This window comes from Manis javanica, chromosome 15 (assembly GCF_040802235.1).
Source record: "Manis javanica isolate MJ-LG chromosome 15, MJ_LKY, whole genome shotgun sequence".
Lineage (NCBI taxonomy): Eukaryota > Metazoa > Chordata > Mammalia > Pholidota > Manidae > Manis > Manis javanica.
The window spans coordinates 14294281-14312620 of NC_133170.1; the positions used below are offsets into that span (position 1 = coordinate 14294281).

At 35.9% G+C, this 18340-nt stretch overlaps 1 protein-coding gene across 3 annotated transcripts in view; it reads right to left on the reverse strand.

Moving 5' to 3' along the window:
- Window positions 1-18340, reverse strand: part of PDE3A (phosphodiesterase 3A) — a 305023-nt gene that overhangs the window by 18459 nt on the left and 268224 nt on the right. For all 3 annotated transcript variants that reach the window (XM_037020355.2, XM_037020352.2, XM_073223613.1), the window contains 6 exons: window positions 16952-17037; window positions 14430-14584; window positions 12894-13031; window positions 7715-7826; window positions 1852-1965; window positions 1515-1714 (listed from right to left, as the gene is read on the reverse strand). In XM_037020355.2, coding sequence (XP_036876250.1) covers window positions 1515-1714; window positions 1852-1965; window positions 7715-7826; window positions 12894-13031; window positions 14430-14584; window positions 16952-17037 — 805 coding nt within the window. The remainder of the gene's footprint in view (window positions 1-1514; window positions 1715-1851; window positions 1966-7714; window positions 7827-12893; window positions 13032-14429; window positions 14585-16951; window positions 17038-18340) is intronic.

Genomic DNA, 18340 nt, shown 5'->3' on the forward strand with positions numbered 1-18340 from the left:
AAATGAAATTTTCTGACTGCTGATGATTAAGAAACACTATTGCAATTACATCGACTCTTGACTGCTTTTCTTGGTTAAATTTTCCTTTTTTTTTGTAAGATAAAGTTCATTTCTTTGAAACTTGATTCCAAACTCTTATAAATGAGGAGCTTAGAGTTAGCTTCTGTCAGATTTCTTTGCAAGGAATTTAACTATTAAAAAATAAGCAAATATGCTAATATCCCTAAAAGGTAACTCAGTTATTTTCTATATGTAGAATAAGAATTACCTTCTCCTAGTTAAACACATATGACTAGTGAAGAGGAATGGAATTGCTGAGAAGCCCATAATTTAAAATAGTCTCATCCCACAATCAGCCACAGGAGATACCACCCCTTATCTAGTAAATGAAGGTATATAGTAAATACACCTTGGAGAAAATATACTTCGGAATTCTCTAATAACGCTGAGGGGTGCCGCAAAGGAGGAAGTTGCCAAAAAATGACTGAAAACTACTGTGATAGATAATAAAGGGGAAAAAAGGCATAAAGACAAAAAAGAAAGACTGAGTATATGAAAATTAATACTGAAGTAAGTAAAAAGGCCTACATGTGTAGGAAAATCTGCATGGTGAATGGTGCTGGCAAGATAATTTGCCTCACTATCTTCAGGGACAATAATCCTGATGTATGAAGGATACACTAAGAGAAGTTAAAGTAGGTAGTCTGGAAAAAAAAATCAGGATATTTTTATTATATACAGATGAGGGGAAAATTCTAGACTGGTCTATAAGACATAGGATGGGAGTTTGGTAAAAAAACAAAATGCAAACAAGAAAAAAAGGATGGGATCAGATTAGCCTCTAGGTCCTCTAGAAAGAAAAATAGGATCTGGGAATACTTAGTAACAGGAGTCCAGCTGATTAAATCAAAGAGAAGCTTAATGAGTTTAACTGTATAGATGGAGATGCCTACATACTTAGTGATTAATTTTGATGTAAATTTAAATATATATGAAAATGAACTTCTTTGAAGTTATTGTTTTAGAACACTGTGTTCAGTTATAAAATTCCTCTCGAATGAAATAAATTTTTATTTCCTACTAACCAATAGAAATGCCACAGGTATATCACTGCTATAATAAATACATTTCTAAAGAATGAGATTTACATATAAAGGAGCCTTACATTCTTAAAAGTCGAGAAAGATTTGGTTTTCTAATCTTTTCAGAAAGGGACTTCTGTATAGTATGGATTTTCTTTGTTGAGGAGGTTCACTAACATGAATGCAAGTAGTTTCCTAAGAAGAAAATAAAGAGGGGGTCCCCATTTGGGTAATAAATTGTTTAACTGCCATTAATATCTTGGAACAAACTGTGGTATCTTTTCAAAATTAGCATGAATTTAATCCTAGGGCTAAATATAGCCTGGCATAGATTCACCTGGTCCCTATTATACATCAAAGTAATAAAATTCATTTTCTTCAGGGAAATCTCTAAACTGAATTATTTCTCGTGATCAAAATGGGAAGATTCACCTGAGGGGCACTAGTAGCAACGAGGAAAGCATTAGTCCTTCCGGGGTGGTCATAATCATGCATGGCAGCCGCTACATACAGTGCCATCAACTCCAGGGCAGGAATATTGCCAGACAGGCATCCGTATTTATCATCTGGCACATTATACATTTTTGAGAATACATATCCCATATGTCCATGTGCAAATCCACTGTCAGAATCTGAGAAGAGAAAATAAAAGTAACAGAAATTTCTTGTCACTGTTACATTGGTATCATGTGCCTTGACCTCCTTTTTAAAAAAACACTCCTTTGTTCCCCTAGTTCCCCGACGGTGCGCGGATGTACTTAATATGTACCTGAATCACTTGCTGATCCGTGATCATTAATCACAGTTGAGAGGCCTGGAATGGGCTGCGTGGTAAGATACCAAACAGCATGTAAGACGTCAGTGGCATGGATTCTGTTATGATCTGTAACCAATGTAAGGGAACAGTCATTAAACTGTGAACTCTGGCGTCCAAGGACTCAGAGTGCCATCTACTGGATAAATAGTTGAGTTCTAATATTTTAATAACCCCTGGGAAAGACAGCCAAACATTCTAGGACAAAATACTCTTTGATACTCTTCCATTACTCCATAATATCCATAGCAACAAGAGGAAAAAAATTCAACATTTACAACATTCATTATGCATGCAGTAGTCTGAAGCGGAAAATTCTGTATCCAGACTCTACCAGAAACCGAACATATATAAGAAACTCACTATGTGAAACAACTGTGATGTTTACTCTTGTACTTATTTCCAGGCTCCTGAATAAGACTATGTAGACGACCAGAATAAAAGAAAGTCCCAAGACTGACTTAAACTAGGCCAGATCCATGGTCTACACCACCTGATATGTCATCTCTGATAAATGGAACCCAAATACAATCTATGACTAAAAGAACATAGTACATGTCTTCTAAATCAAATTTAAAACACTGTAATGAAAAGGAATAATATATATTTTAAATATAGATTAAATCCACAGAGCAAAATTCAAAACCAGAATCAATGATGTTCTCTGATCTACAAATTCTAATTTGGAAATTCTACAGTTTTAGGAAATGCCTCAAGAGGAAAATAAAAACCTCTTAGGATAATAATATCAGGAGGTAAGTCATTTAGAAAAGTAAAAACTATAGGAAAACTAAATGCCCTGGTTATAAGGTCGTTATTATGGAAAGGGGTCTATTCTGTAGGCACCTTCAGCTTCTACTGAGCCACGACCAAAGGCCCAGCTTGCTCTTGGCTTGCCTTTTTTCTGGTGCAATTCTTCCAAGATTTTTTCTTACTTATCTGGCCCTTCATAATACTTCATATTTAATATGCTTTATCCTAAATACGCTAACTTGACACATTTTATTTCTGATGACAAACTGTGATACAGTTTCCATCTCCAATATAATAATCACATCTCTGAATAATACTCAACAGATGAGAAAACAGAAGAGAACAGGAAGAATGGGAATGGGGATTTGAGAGAAACACCTTTCCCTGGTCAGGGAAGAAAGAAGAAACTGACTGTGGTGTTGGCAGTGCACAGGGGGAATGTAGGTATGTGGTACCTATTTCCTACATTTCTGGCAACTCGTAGGAGTCGGTCTTTAAGTGATGACATGCAGCTAAATCTTAGGTAAACCCTCCAGGAGTTCAGCGAAGGGCTGGGAGAGGGTTTAAGAGTATGCCTTCAGAGGAGCTTAGAAAAAAAAGCACTCCTAGACTCCAAAGGGGGAAACAACAAAACCTGGGCATTGTGCCATTGCCAGACATGAAGACCAATACTACCGAGTCCCCCAACACTACCTAGTATTATAAAATCGGAGTCTGTATCTCTGTGTCCAGACTATCTCACATGACTCAAGACCATAACATTTTATGTCTGAACCTGTGCTACGTACAAAGTCGATCATGCTAGAAGCTTCTGGATTTAGAACAGATCAGATTTCATCTCTGCTTTGCTATTTATTACCTGTGTTCCCTTGAGTGGGTTACTTAAAACTGAGTCTCATTTCCTTATCTTAAAAATGTGGATAGTAACAGTGTCTATTTCACAGTGCAACTGGGAGAATTACAGAAAGGAATGTATTTTAAAGTGTGTGACTACACAATTAGCTTGTGATTATTATAAGTACCACTCATATAAAATAAATTATTCCTGCTAAAACAAAATGGTGAATTAGCACAGATTGCCAGTTTTCCCCCCAAATCAATGCTGGATTTGTACAAATAGAATAGAAGGGCCAAAACAGAAGCTACGTTAAGCCCTTGAGGAGGAAGAAGGCATGATGAGACCTGGTAGAGGGAGAAAATGAGAGCTGGGGCTGTTAGGATATGTTGGGAGGGAGCTCCTGAGATAGGTTCTTTGCTTTACCCCTTTTGCAAGCTGGGCAGATTGCTATGCACAAGTAATCACTAACTACTATTCAACGGCAGAGGATCTGTGCACACGCCCAGCACTGCCAGGTTGATGGTGCATTATCAGCGTGTTGGCAGAGCTGTCTGGGGTGAGAAATAGACAACACTGAGTACAGGTGGACTTCCAGTTCTTGAGCAGTTCTTACTTCCTGCCCCATTCCCCACCCCAAGGCCCAGATCCAGAAGTTTTTATGGGTAATTTTGTAAACTCTCAGTGAACACACATGCCTAACTAAATAATTTAGTGCTGAAAATACATAAAGAAGGGAAGCTACCAAACTCATTTTATGAGGTTTAGTATAATCTTGATTCAGAAAGAAGGTAAAGACAGTATAAGAAAAAATAATACCCTTTTTGCTTTGGAGTATTTGCTTAGGAGCTAACCAAACCTAACTCTTTAAAAATGCATATATAAATATATGTATATATATATATATATATATATATATATATATATATATATATATATATATATATATAAAACTCTTTAAAAATACATATACATATATATATATATGTGTATGTGTGTGTGTGTGTGTGTGTGTCTGGTTAATCATGTGTAGATCCTAGAATTCCACTTTCATGATCCCTTAATCAGGATGGAAAATTATCTGCCTTGTAAACAGTCAGTAATATGCTTATTAAACAAATTTTACTTAGCATGTACTATGTGCAAGCATTGCTGGTATTGCTGTTGCTCTTACGATTAACACTCTGGTGACTGACTGGGGAGCAAAGACCCCAAGGGGAGAAGCTAGCTAGGTCAGCGAAGGGAACTGACAGGTTTCTGTAGGCTGACACGACATGCTCAGAGATTTCTTTTCTTCCTCTGCCCATGGTAGGCAACTGAGAGGGATAAGGAATGATGTCAGAGCTCTCCTTATTTTATTCTTATTGTCACCCCTCTTCCTTCATCTCTGCATTTTGGACAAGCCCCTCTCTTGATAACTCCCTCATCCACCTGATAACAGAAACACACATGCATGTTCCCATGTCACACGCCCTCCCTCTCTTCCAGAGCACGCCCATCTCCCTCTTCTACCTTGACACGCTTGTTTTCTCGACTTTTCTCTTATCCCTCAAACACAGAGTTTAAGGGAGCTAGTATGGAGGGCTGGAGCTATATGTAAGACATACAGACTTTGAGACCTAAAATTATAATGTTCAGCTTAAAATTCTGTCTATACTCGTATGCACCAAAGGGTAAGGGGAAGTGCTAAAGAACAGAAGTAACATTTTCAATGTTTTTTTCCTTTAGAATATAATTATTCATAGTTCTACCCTTTTACCTTGTGCCATGCCATCTCAGCTTTGAAATAAAATAAAGCACTCTCAAAAGTATTTGAGTCCATGAATGAGTATTACCTGTTGATTTATCTTCTTTACTAGCCAATATGCTCAACTGAAAGGGACTATAAAAAATAAGAAACATTATTTATTTCTGTGCAGTTGAGTATATTTACCTAGTGTATCTCTGTGCAATTGAGTTAATTATACCTAAAATTATCCTAATTTTTATCTGACATTTTCATTAGGGAGTTGCCTATATTTATTACTTTGCTCAATGCTATTCCCTGAAATAACTATTTCTTTATCTATCTGAACCTATTTTAAAATTAAGATCCTTCAAATTTTAGTAAGAGTTCTGCATACAAATTTAAAAGCTTTCATAGTTTCTCTCTCAGAAATTGTTAAGTGTGTATCTAGAAGTATAACAAAATTTAGTTTCTAATATTTTAGGTCATTGTCATATTAGAGTTACTCTAATCCCATTTGGTTACTCTTAGACTTTTTCAATTAGTTATGGGATTATTCAGATAGAACCATTAGAAGTATAATAAGAGTAAGTATTATTAAAAACAGATATAGAACAAATGTTTGTGTGTGCTGATTAACAATAAATAGCTTTTTATAAATATCCATATTAGTTTGATTTTACAATACTACCTCATGCAAAGTGTTATTATTTAAAAGTAATCACCACTCAAGCTAAAACTTTCCTTTGAGAAGATGCAAATAAATTCCCTTTATGGAAAGTATCTGGGGCTTTGAATAAATCAAATAGGTTTATTATAACAAATTGTTTTCACATGGAATGAAGAAACCACCAGGAAAAACCATTTCAGGAAAAACATCTATTCACTTGTAACATATAAAAATGTAGTAGGAAAATGTAAAAATGAATAACAAAATTTAGAATCTTCTTTTTATACTTAAATATGGGTCAACTTTCCCTATGATTTAATGATATACTTCCTAGAGGAAAGTAAGTAGTAATATCAATTTGCACTCAATGGAATTTGGAAATCACTGATTATTTTAGTAAAATATATTTGGAAATATAACAATTTGTGAATTTAGTCTGTTGACTAAGAAAACGGCATTAAGAAAGCAGGGCTTATCTTGAGATCATTGCAAACTACCCCTTTTTCTTCTCTCTTTTCCAACTTCCATGGCCCTATTGACCAGATCTTCCCCAGGGGCCCAGTGTTCTTAAGTTCCTCTTCACTCTCTCCATCCTATTCTGCCTGCATTTTTTCTCCCACCTTCTGCAACATATCTCATTTATAGATTCAATTCTTCCTTCTCTTTTCCTCTGGCACACCATACCATCAGCTGTGGTTTCACTCCAGTGTAGCATGTGGATGGCATTTGAACACAAAATGTTAATAATGGATCACTAGGTTAATGCACTACCCCTTTCTAGAAATACCTGTGCTTTATCTGTTTCCATGTTTTTATTTAACATCAAGTCATTGCAACCCCAAAAAGATACAGGGTTCTAAAGTCAAAGGTACATAAAAGCAAATTTAAAACTGAAAGTTAAAACATGATTAGATAACCCATTTCTAAGTCATGCTCCAGCCACTGTATGCTTGGTTCTTTTTCTTTCTGTGCATTCATTTCCTAAAAGTACCACAGGATTTCCACACATTATCATAATTTCCTAATTCAATTTGCAGACATTTTCTTCAGCTCCATACATGTTGTGGCATGTAGGACAATTCTACTTATGTGTTCTAAATTATATCTGAAACACTATGTATTGAAAATTTAATTTAATATCTCCTCTGTTTGAATTTCTCATGATTTTGAATGAGAGATTTCTCTCACACTAGTCGAAGTTCTAAAGCTTGAAAACTTGGTGCTGTCCTTTCCTTGGTCTTCACATTTATTTGATTTTTAAACTGTCTGTATTAAAGTCTCTACAACCACTTCCAGATGTCTCGTCTTCTCCATTTTATAATTAGACCATCATCTTCCTGTCCCTCCAGTCCCAGCCAGGTTTATTTTATATTGAAAAGCTTCATTCGTTAGTGATTTAACTCTACAGATGCCACAACAAAAGTTGAATTCACATAATAAAAGGGGCACATTATAAAATGAGCAATACGTTTATATTTAGCACACACTTAAATTGGACTTCCTATGTGCAAGGCTCTATTATAATCCCTTCCGAACTATTACCTCATTCTATCCTCATAACAATCCTATGAAGCAGATATTACAATCTCTATTTAATAGATTAAGAAATGAGTCATACGGAGGTTAAGTAAGACCCAAGGTTTCCTACAGCTAGTAAGTGAAGGGGCCAGGAGTCTAACTCAGGCTATTATCTCCTATTCACTATACCACGTGGCTATATGGAGTGCTTACAATGTGTAATTTTTGTACTACCTGCCAATGATTCCATTTTGTATTATTCAGAGCACATTCAACAGATTTTAGAAGTATTGCTTTGCAAATGACTTATACTTACAAGGAATTTCCCTGTATCCAATCTCCAGAGCATGAAAATAATTCATAAATTCCCTGACTGGAATTTTAAAAGCCTCAAAGAGGCCCATGTCTTCAAAAAGTCTGTATGATACCTGTAAAAGAAAAAGACAAAGAGTTAGAAAACATCCCAGGGTGTGTGGACATGAAAAGAAAAAAAAAGAGTTGAAAATTAACCCCATTAATTTACAGCCAGTAGAGATACTTAATGGAGCAATAAATCAAATAGATACTCAAGATCTCTATGTGCCTACCCCTCATATTTCCTGTCCACAAGGGTTATATAATCTGTTTTTAAAGGTAGAGACATACCCCCAAAAACCAACCAACTGAAACAGGAGTATACACTACAAAATATGTCAAGACTAAACTGTGTATTATATATATATATAACTACTAAATTCCCAATTACATAATACATACTATAAGCGAAAAACGAGAGAAAGTTCTAATTCAGACTAATTTTATTTTTTTAAAAAAGCTTTCCAGTGGATAGAGGATTCATGATCGTTTCTTACTGAAGGATAAAGGGAAAGAATGATGAGAGGAAAAGGGTCTCCTTTATTAAAATATACAATTGACCCTTGAACAACACGGGTTTGAACTGTGTGGTTATACACCATTTATACAGTTATTTTTCAATAAGTATACTGAAAATTTTTGAGATTTGTGAATTTGAAAAAGCATTCTTTTTTTACAGTATATAATACATATAACAAATTTTTTTTGGATAATTGTGTATATTATTAGTAAGATCTCTGGTCAACACTAGGCTATTAGTAGTTAAATTTTGGGAGAATCAGAAGTTATACATGGACTTTCGATTACACCAGGGGTCAATGCCCCTAACTTCTGTGTTGTTCAAGGATCAACTGTATAAAGCAAACAGATTTATTCTAATCCAATATGAATAACAATGTCTAAACTATTTTTCCTCACTTGGCTTCTCTCCTCCTGTGAATATCTATCCTCCTTCCAACTTTTCACAGCTCTAGTGACTCAAATTAAGTGAATATCTTTGGATGTAATTGGCACATTTGATATGCAAATGATGAAGCCAAAAAGAGGTACAGAGGAAGGCAATTGGGAGAGAAATTATTCACGTGGCAGAATGGCGTAAGGCACCACTTAAAGTGGCCCTACTTCATGTCACAAAAGCGGTGTTGGTGATAATTCAGGAGACCTTAAGAAAGAATTATTCATTTTTCTTATCTGCATTCCTTCTTAAAATTCTCTTGAAATATTTCTTCAAAATCTTCAACATACTGTTCCATAGTTAAATTGCTATCTTTTGTTATTGAATCTAAATTTTTTTATTATATATTGTATGTTTATATATTCAGTATTTATCACATACACTATATACATAGGCATACTAGAGGATACGAAATGGAGAATCTCATGCATGTGCCCTCAGGAAGACAAAACTGAAGGACTGTGAAACTGATTTTCCATTAAGTGCCTGATTACCAAAAAATGGTAATATTGGAATTTTCTTAGATGATAGGGAGTTGATCAGGGGCAGTCTCCTATCAGCCTTGGGAAGCTGTATTTATGGTTTCCAGATGCATGAACAAGAAATGACCCAGCCCAGCCTGTCTTTCAAAATAAGCTGAATTGAACTTTGTTGGTAAGACTGGATTGGTTTTGTCTGCTTGGAGAATTTTCAAAGTTGGTCTCCATTAGTTTTTTATTTAACTGAACTCCCCACTCTTTATATTCCCTGCTCATCTATACAACCTACCCCAAAACCTCAATGGACTTGCCTGTACCTTGCTCTAGTTTTGCAACTGAATTGCCATTCCTCTATTTTCCCCCATTTCTGACAAGTTTTAGCTTGCCTCAGTTTACCTCATTATTTAGTCAATCTGACTGAAAAAAGGATTGATCCATTCAGCAAATTTCTATTGAGTGCCTACACATACTCTCTATTGTATAAGGTGTATATAGGTGAACAAGACTATAAGAAGTTCTTGTATATAAATACCTAGTGAATTTAACTATGCATGTTACTTCAATAATAATAATAATAATAATAAATGCTGATATATATATATATATATATATATATATATATATATATATATATATACACACACACACACACATACACACACACACATACATACATATAGATAGATTTTGGAAAAATTCTATATACACCATAAAAACATATCTTTGGTTGCTTGCTTCTTGGGGTATGTCTTTACCTTTGGCAAAAGGCTATATCTATCTATCTATAAAACATTTAATAAGTGAGATACCTGTTCTACATAGTCTGTATATTATTTACACATAATTAATCCTCACAGCACCTTATGAGATAGGTACTGTTAATTATTAACATTTGAAAGCAGAAGAAAAAACTGAGGCACAGAGAAGTTGAGTGATTTGTCCAAGATAACACAGCTGACATATTCCTAGGTAGAAAGACAGACATGAGCAGCCAGGGAAGGTGAAGGAAAAAACTGTCAGTTAGGGGGTCCCCCTTGAAGACAACAAAGGCTTTGTGGGAAGATAACAACCTTGCCTATTGGGACCAGGCTAAACCGGTCCCAACCAGATCACAATGCAATAAAACTAAGAACTGCCAAAACAACACACTTTATCATAATTTCATTAAAATAAAATTGCAGTTTTGCTTCCTACCCCTCTGCTCTCCCCAACCTTCATGAGCTTTTCTGTTTGCATTTTGGGAAAAGGCATATGCACCAAGAGGAATGTGTGTATAACTAGAACTGTCAATCAAATGACCTCACCTTGTCAATCAAAGAGGCACCTCCTAGCCAGGACAGGATTCAAGAGACCTTCCCCTATAAGATGGGGGCCTTTGTCTACCTTGACTCTGGCCCACTCCTCCCTTGGAGTACATTCAAATAAAACTTTCCCTCTGCTTGGCTATTGTGTCTCTGCCTTTCAATTCTTTGTTTCGATGGGAACAAGAACCAAGAACAAACATCCCGCAGCATTATCAGAAGCAGAATTCAAGCCAAGTATTTTGGCTTCAGATTTTGTACTCTTAACTGCTTCAAATTTTACTACCAGTATATGAAAAATAATACTGTTAGGATTGAAAATAACTAAAGTGTTTTCTATTAATCTTTAAAACATTTGAAACATGAATTGAAAAATTAAGCAACAGGATCGTTCAGTGTATGATTTTACAATGGAAGACTTTTCACCAAGAAGCTGTTAGAAACAGCCACCAACAATCCAAAACCCGTACATAAAGGCACCATGACCCAGCTAAATACTGTGGAACTGAAAAAACTAAGCACTATTCCGAAGTCTGAATGCTGCTCTTTTAAATTCGTTAAAATAAACATGATAATCATCAAAAGGGCAGACAGTGTACTGAGACGGAGAAGCCATTTCCATTGCACATGTCTCTTTAAAAATCTTTTGAAGTGAGACTTTTTTGTGTAGTTTCAGCCAAAAGGTTGGACTGTTCAAGTTAACTCATTTCAGCTGTCCTGAAGTCTTACTTAAGGTGAAAAAAATACGTCTTTCTTTCACACAGTGAAAATTTCATGACTTCTGTGCTTATAAACTCAGAGCAAAAAACTCCCGTAAAGTTCTACTTAGCAAGGCGATTGAAGCTGTGTTTTCTTGAAAGTTCATGTTTTGTAAACTGGAAAAATCAATAGTGACATAATAAGGATCATGTAGTTATGGGTTTATTTTTGAAAGAGGACAGGAAAAAAAAGGTAACAGTGATGAATTTTGTCCAAATCTAATTGTTAATGATTGCTTATCTTTCTACTGTGTACTCATACCCATGACTCTCAGAAAACATTTTGTGGCAAAGCTGGTCAAGTTTCACCCTACCGCTCCCAGAAGTTCAAGGGGAACTGTATGCCTGCAACAGTATTTGCTACACTGTCAGCTGGGCTGTAAAACCGACTGCCTATAATTACCTTGCTCAGACTGCACATTCAGAGAGTTTGAAGATATCAGAAGTGAATGTGTTTTTACGGCAGTGCTAGCAGGGGGTGGTTTTGGCGGCTGAAAAGCAGTTGAAATGAAGGTAAGAAGCTTGGATTTCCAATATGGATATATCTGCATTCAAAACACAGGTCCAATATTTACTATATATCTTTGGATGAATAGTGTATCCCCTTTCAAGCCTCAGTTTCTTCTTAAAATTGAGATTTTTAAAAAATACCTGCATCAGACTTGCTGAGAAGATTGTAGAGTTTTGCATAATATATCAAACACAAACAATGTGAGATTTTTCTATCCATACAAGGGAACACACCCTCCAGGAGAAGAGAAATGAGACTTCCTCCTCACTGATCACATCTTATGGCACCATTACAGGCATATTTCCAGGTAAAATCATTCCCTCAGAGTTGTCGTCTGCAATGGGTTGCAGAAAAGCGGGATACAAAACCTCCCAGGTGGAGCCCTGAGACATTAGGCTAAGGTGGATGGGATGGAAATGGCTGCCATTAAACCTGTCCTGAAGATCAGCTAGCATAAAAGACACTGCTTAGCACTGAGGAGAAACGAAGAGAAGAACAGACTGTTAACTCCTAGTACAAATGCAAGGGCTGCCATTCTAGTCCACCAGCACAGAGTCCAGCAGAGTTTACATGTTATGTAGACCTTGTAATTATTTTAAGCTTTATAATAGATCAATCATTTTAGCATACTTCTCTTGTATGTAGCAAGTGGACCTGTCATTATTTTGATACATATTTCCCTACTAGAATGGAGTTCCTTTAAGGCAGGGGCATATTTTTCTTCTTGAAGACTGGACTTAGTACTTTGTGTCTGTAGAACTCAACAACAGAGGAAAAGACTCCCTCTCTCTTCTTTGATACCTTTCTTCTTTTGAGGGACTGTGTCATCTTTTCTTCTGTTGAATTCTATGACTTTTAGGTCATTTCTCCATCTTGCTTGTGTATCCCCTGCCTCCCTTCACTGTCAGATTTTACTGCACATGTACAGATTTTAACTGCAACATAGGGTATTCTACTCTCTTGAAATTCTTTTTTTAACCTACCACCAAGGAATCTACAGAATGTTGCGTACTAACATTTCCTTTCTCCACCCAATACCCACCTCCAGTGTCAAGCACGTACATAGCTTTAACCAACCAAGGAATTGTTTTTTCTACATTTAAAGTCATACATCATACATATGAACGCATTTCTTACCTGACTAAGAATACGGCCACATTTCCTTCCTATTTTTTCCACTAAATCAAAAATTGGGAAATTCCAAGTATTTAGCTGCTCCATAATTGGGTCCAAGTTGTCCATGACGAGAGGTTCAGGAGCAAGCATTGGTTTGTCCTGCAAGGAAGACGAACTATCTTTAGTTCATGCAGTTTTTCTACTAAGCAATTTCTGTTTTGATAAGTGCAATTCAACAACAAAGTTTACTTGAAATAAATGACTTAACACTTCAGGGTGAATGAGGAATCTTCAAAAAAAGTCAAGATGAACAAGACACTGACCCCAACATAAAAGGAGAAAAGGTCCTAAAGCTGTTTTGGGCCATGAATTTTGCATAGTTACAAGCCTGCTTATTCCTCATTCATACATATTATAGCAAAAAAATGGACTTTTTCTGATAAGTTAACAGCTTTTTCATCTACCATGGAGTTCTTTAGTAAAGATTCAAGGACTTCAGAACACTCTGAAATTGTATGTAAAATCTATCTCTTTTTATGTTTATGTAAGTTTTTCTGGGACAAGAGTTCCTGGATTGCACTGGACTCCCCCCAAAAAAATCTGTGTCAGGAAGGGGAGTTAATCAACCCTATTCTAATTGATTGAATTTGTATTATTGCTTCAAAATCAGCATTAATCCTGCTGAAGGACAAGTACCACATTTTTCAGTGATTTTGATTTAATTCATGTGATTAAATCAAAGGATTCCAAAGGAACATGCACCATATAATAAATGTAAAAATATTTTATAACTGGTCCCAAGTAAGGATGTCTATTAAGAGTTCATTTACCAGAAATGTAGAAAATAACAATAATGATGAAAAGGAGAATTAAATTATTTTATCTGACAATCTGACCAAGTATAAATGGTAGATCAAAGAAAAATGACAATAGCAGCTACTGATAATCACATGACAGTCAACTATTTTCTACTATTTGCTGCATCCTCAAAACTAACCTAACTCAAATGTATGCTTTTATCCTCTTTAAGTGGATCTCTTTAAACACACAACATAAGTTATCACTAAAGGATAAAAAGGTTAGCAAATGTTGACATAAACTTGTTTTAATGTAACAAGGAAATAAATATTGGCCCACTTTCTAAATCAAGGAGCTTTTAGAAATAAATTGCAGAAACTCTAAGACAAATAACAATTTCACAGTTATTGACTGGTATTTGTAAAATATTGTTTTGCTGAATGAAACAATTCACTTTTCCTACATGTATTTATACTTTTAGATTAGGCTGAGAAATATCTGCAGTCATTTGTGAAGATGAATAATTATGTTTTTAATCACTAAGTAATAGAATCATTAAGAGATCAATAAAACTTAGACAGGGAAAAATTATATTGATATAAATAGGCAGGGCTATAATGTGCTATGATCCAAATGGTATACATCTGTAAAACCTAATGATTCAGGAATCTATTTATAAGCCAATCTTTGTAATAAGAGCCAATTTCTCGAGTAAATGACAGAGTTAAATAATGACTGAGTTAAGTAATGCAGGGCTACCAGGAATATCATGGTCTCAGACGTGTAGGTGCTGCAAGCCGACGTTTTCCTGGGAGGCTCCCTCACACACTCAGTCTCATCTTCATTCTGTACAATGTCACTGCTGTCACTGTTGTTATTGGTTTCATAATCAGAGGTAACCTGAGCAGTGTCATCTGCAATTGAAAGAGAAGCTTATTATGAAACCTGAAAGGAATAGGGGTCGCTTTTAAGCAAATATTCCCAAAATGCACATGGTAATAAAGCATTTAGAAACATACTGCTTTCACAAGCTCATCCACCAAGGATACAGAATCATAGGAAGGGAGAAAGCATATATTTTTAACCCAATGAAGTAGAATTATCTATGACTTACACGACCTGCATTAATTCTTCCATACTACTGCTTAGATCAGCAGTTCAGACCTTTATAAAGTCCCATGGTTACACATTTCTTTCTCCTTTATGCATCGCCCAACACTCTAACCCCCCAAGTAGCTGATTAAAACATGCACTCTAGAAGTGGCAGATGATGGAAGAAATTGTGTTAACACCCAAAACAAAGTGGTTGGAGAACACAGGACAATAGCACGTGCTTAAGACACCAGGAGATCCAAGCGTGTCCAAACGCCACCCCATGGAATCTGTGGTTTCCTTCCTTACCTGCCTCCCTTCACTGTCTCGCATTTCAGTCAGCACTCACCTGTGCTAAACTAGAGGCCCAATCAGGTAATACCAAGTGTCTGTAGAATACGCTCCTGGGGCGAAGACCTTGTGAAGCTTTCTACAGCTGAATAAGGTGCCTGACTGCAGTTCCCTGAGTACGTGTTCTGAGCTGGAGACCACTGCAAGAACTTACTGTGTTCTGACACACTGAGACCTCTCGACAATCCTCGGAGACAAGATATCCATCCTATTGCACTACTACTATCCTCACTTCGTAGACAGGAAACTGAGGCACAGAAAGGATAAGTGAATTGCCCAAGGCACACAGCTGGTAAATTTTGCCACCCAAATGTGAACTGGCAAAGTCTGACCCTAATCCCTATGTATCTTTACTTCTGATGAAGTTTAGTTGTTTTTTCTTTTACAGTTATTTCTCTCCACGTTCTACAGTATCTTTACCTTTCCCTCAAAGCACAAAGATATCTCCCTGTGTTTTCTTTCAGAAGCTTTATTGTTTTGGCTTTGACATTTAGGTCTATGTTTCATCTCAGAATAATGTTTGATATGGTGTGAGGTAGGGGGTGAATGTCATTTTTTCACAAACCCAATTGGATTGCTCTTGCATTTTTGTTGAAAATTAAATATCATGGAGGTATGAGTCTAACATGGGGCTTTCTACTTTTGTCAGCTTGATCTATTTGCTGATTCTTACACCAGCACCACACTGTCTGGTTTAAATCTTAAAGTCAGGTAATGTATTTCTTCTAACTTTGCCCTCCTTTTTCAAGATAACTTTAGATATTCTAGGTTTGTGTCCTCATACATTTACCAACTGTTTCATCTTGAATTTCTAGTGAATAATGGTTGTTGTTAGGTAGCTTATTCCAATCAGGAGCATCTTGTAGGACTTTTCCAAGGACCCATCTTTCTTCTATCTTTTTCACCCAACTGCTTCTATATTAGCATCAGACACAGTATGCAAATGTAAATGACAAGTTTCAATCCCAGAATTTATTAAAACAAAAATAAAAAAGCACTCTCAGAGGCCTCAGCTCTATGTGAGAGCACAAAGGTGATAAGGAAACACTCCCCTTATTCTACAAAGTCAGAGAGGATCAGAGACACAGAGAAAGGAATATTCTGAGTCATATAATGGCCACAATGAGAATTCTTTCGATTTTTTTTCCTTGCCTATGTCCCCTGACCTTTGTACATTTCCACGACACTATCCTCACAGGCAAATAATCAATATTTGTTAAGTATGTATCAATAAATGATGAAGCTGATAATTAAGGATACATTTTAGGTAACTCTATCACCCTAACATCTGTAGTTCACAGAAGCCATTTTTTTCTGCCTTGTAATCTTTCAGCACGAACAAAAGCAAGTCCCTAGTGTTGCAGCAGTAAAAATAAAATAATTATTGTAGTAATTATTAGCTGCTAAAATAATTAGCAGTAAACAGTAACTTACAGTGACCCAGATACTGGAAACAGTTTATAATGTTTAAAGCAATTTAATTCTCACACAAATCCTGTTCGGTAGATACTATTATTCTCTTTATTTGTAAATGAAGTAACAGAGACACAGAGATTACACAGACTAGCAGACAGCTGAACTGGGATATACGTCAGGCTGCAATGTCTGTGTTCTTACTCTCGCCGTAATCCTGCCTCAAAGAGAAACATCTTGACAGTTTTGCATTAAAATTTTAACCACAATGAACTCTAGCTGGCAGGATTAGGGATGATTTTGACTCCCTTCATTGTCTTTTTAAATTTGTAATCTCAAAAATCAGGAACATAAGTCACCTTTATGATAAAAAAAAAAATTAAGCCATTTCCATCTTGAGGAACAGATTTCAGACAGAGAATTACCTGGTCTGCCTGGGGTCTGAATGGCTGCACCACTTCTTTCCAGGGACCCATCAGCAGGACTGCCTTGGGAATATGGTCTGCCACAGCTGAGAAATATTGGAATAGCTGTAAGTATAGCCTCTCTGTTCAAAAAAGCATAGGCTTACACCATCCATGTGTACATTAAGACAGATTAGAATAATCAAGTATTTCTACCTTTGACTGTGATGGGAAAAATTCATTTTGTTTTATACATGGATGCTGACATGCAGTATATTATTTCCTTTTTTGTGAGGGCATGATAAATACAAAGGATCAGAAACGTCATTTCACTCACATTTTCCTCCATGGTCTAGACCCTATTTGATGTGAAACAACTGGCAAAATTTTGTTACATTATTTAGAAATTCCGGGGATGGTCTGGTACCTACTGGTAGTAGTGATTTTGGAGGCACTGATATGAATTTGGTCAAAGTATCTTCCCCAATGAAAGCCCTTGTGCCCACTTAAAAGCCTCATTATTAGATTTATTTCTATGGGTGAAGATATTTTATATACAAAGGGCCCTTTGAGAAAAGATTGTATATGTGAAAATAGAATGATGGTATGTTATTTCTTACCTCAAAATAAGATTTTTTTCAGACTGATCAGTCACCTGTTAAGTCCTTAAGGAAATGAACAAAGTAGAGGTACATTCTGAAGAACAGTGAATGTAAAATTGACTGCATAGGGTGCTATTGAGGAAAACAGACCAAGGGGATAAGGTGGGTAACTGAGAAAAATCCAAGTATTTGAGAGGTGGACAGGACTCTTTAACAGAGGAAGTTGGAGGATGTAGGATACTTTTGCTTTCTTACCAGTTTTGACTGTTGGTTTGTAATTTAACCACAGATTACTCATTCTAAAGGGAAAAGAAATGAGTGATATCTGATAAGCTAATCTATTAAATGTCTCATCGTTTTTTCCTCCTGAATCGTGCTCACATGTGCAGTAGAGATAAGCATTTTCCATTAGGGAGTGTTTTTATCCTTAGTAAATTTATTTTTCAACTCTTGAATGTAAGTTGACAAGCTTCACATGCAAAATACTTCTAATTATGAAATCCCATCAGTTTGATTTAGGGAATCAAAAGAAATGACAGGACCAAAAGGAAAAAAAAATGATGCAGATAATGGGCTTACATTTTTGGATGAAATTCAGTAGTAGCAGAGTTTATTAGTTCCAAATTTTTCATTGCAAGATAATATTTAAAAGGAACATTTAAATTAGCAGTTCAAATATACTACCTCTTATGCCAAAAAACAGCTTGTTGCATAGACACTACAGCAGCCAAGAGACTGAGATTCAACGCCAAACCTTTTGAGTTCAGCAGGGGAAACCACAATAATTAGTCGTGTGTTTCTGGAGCTC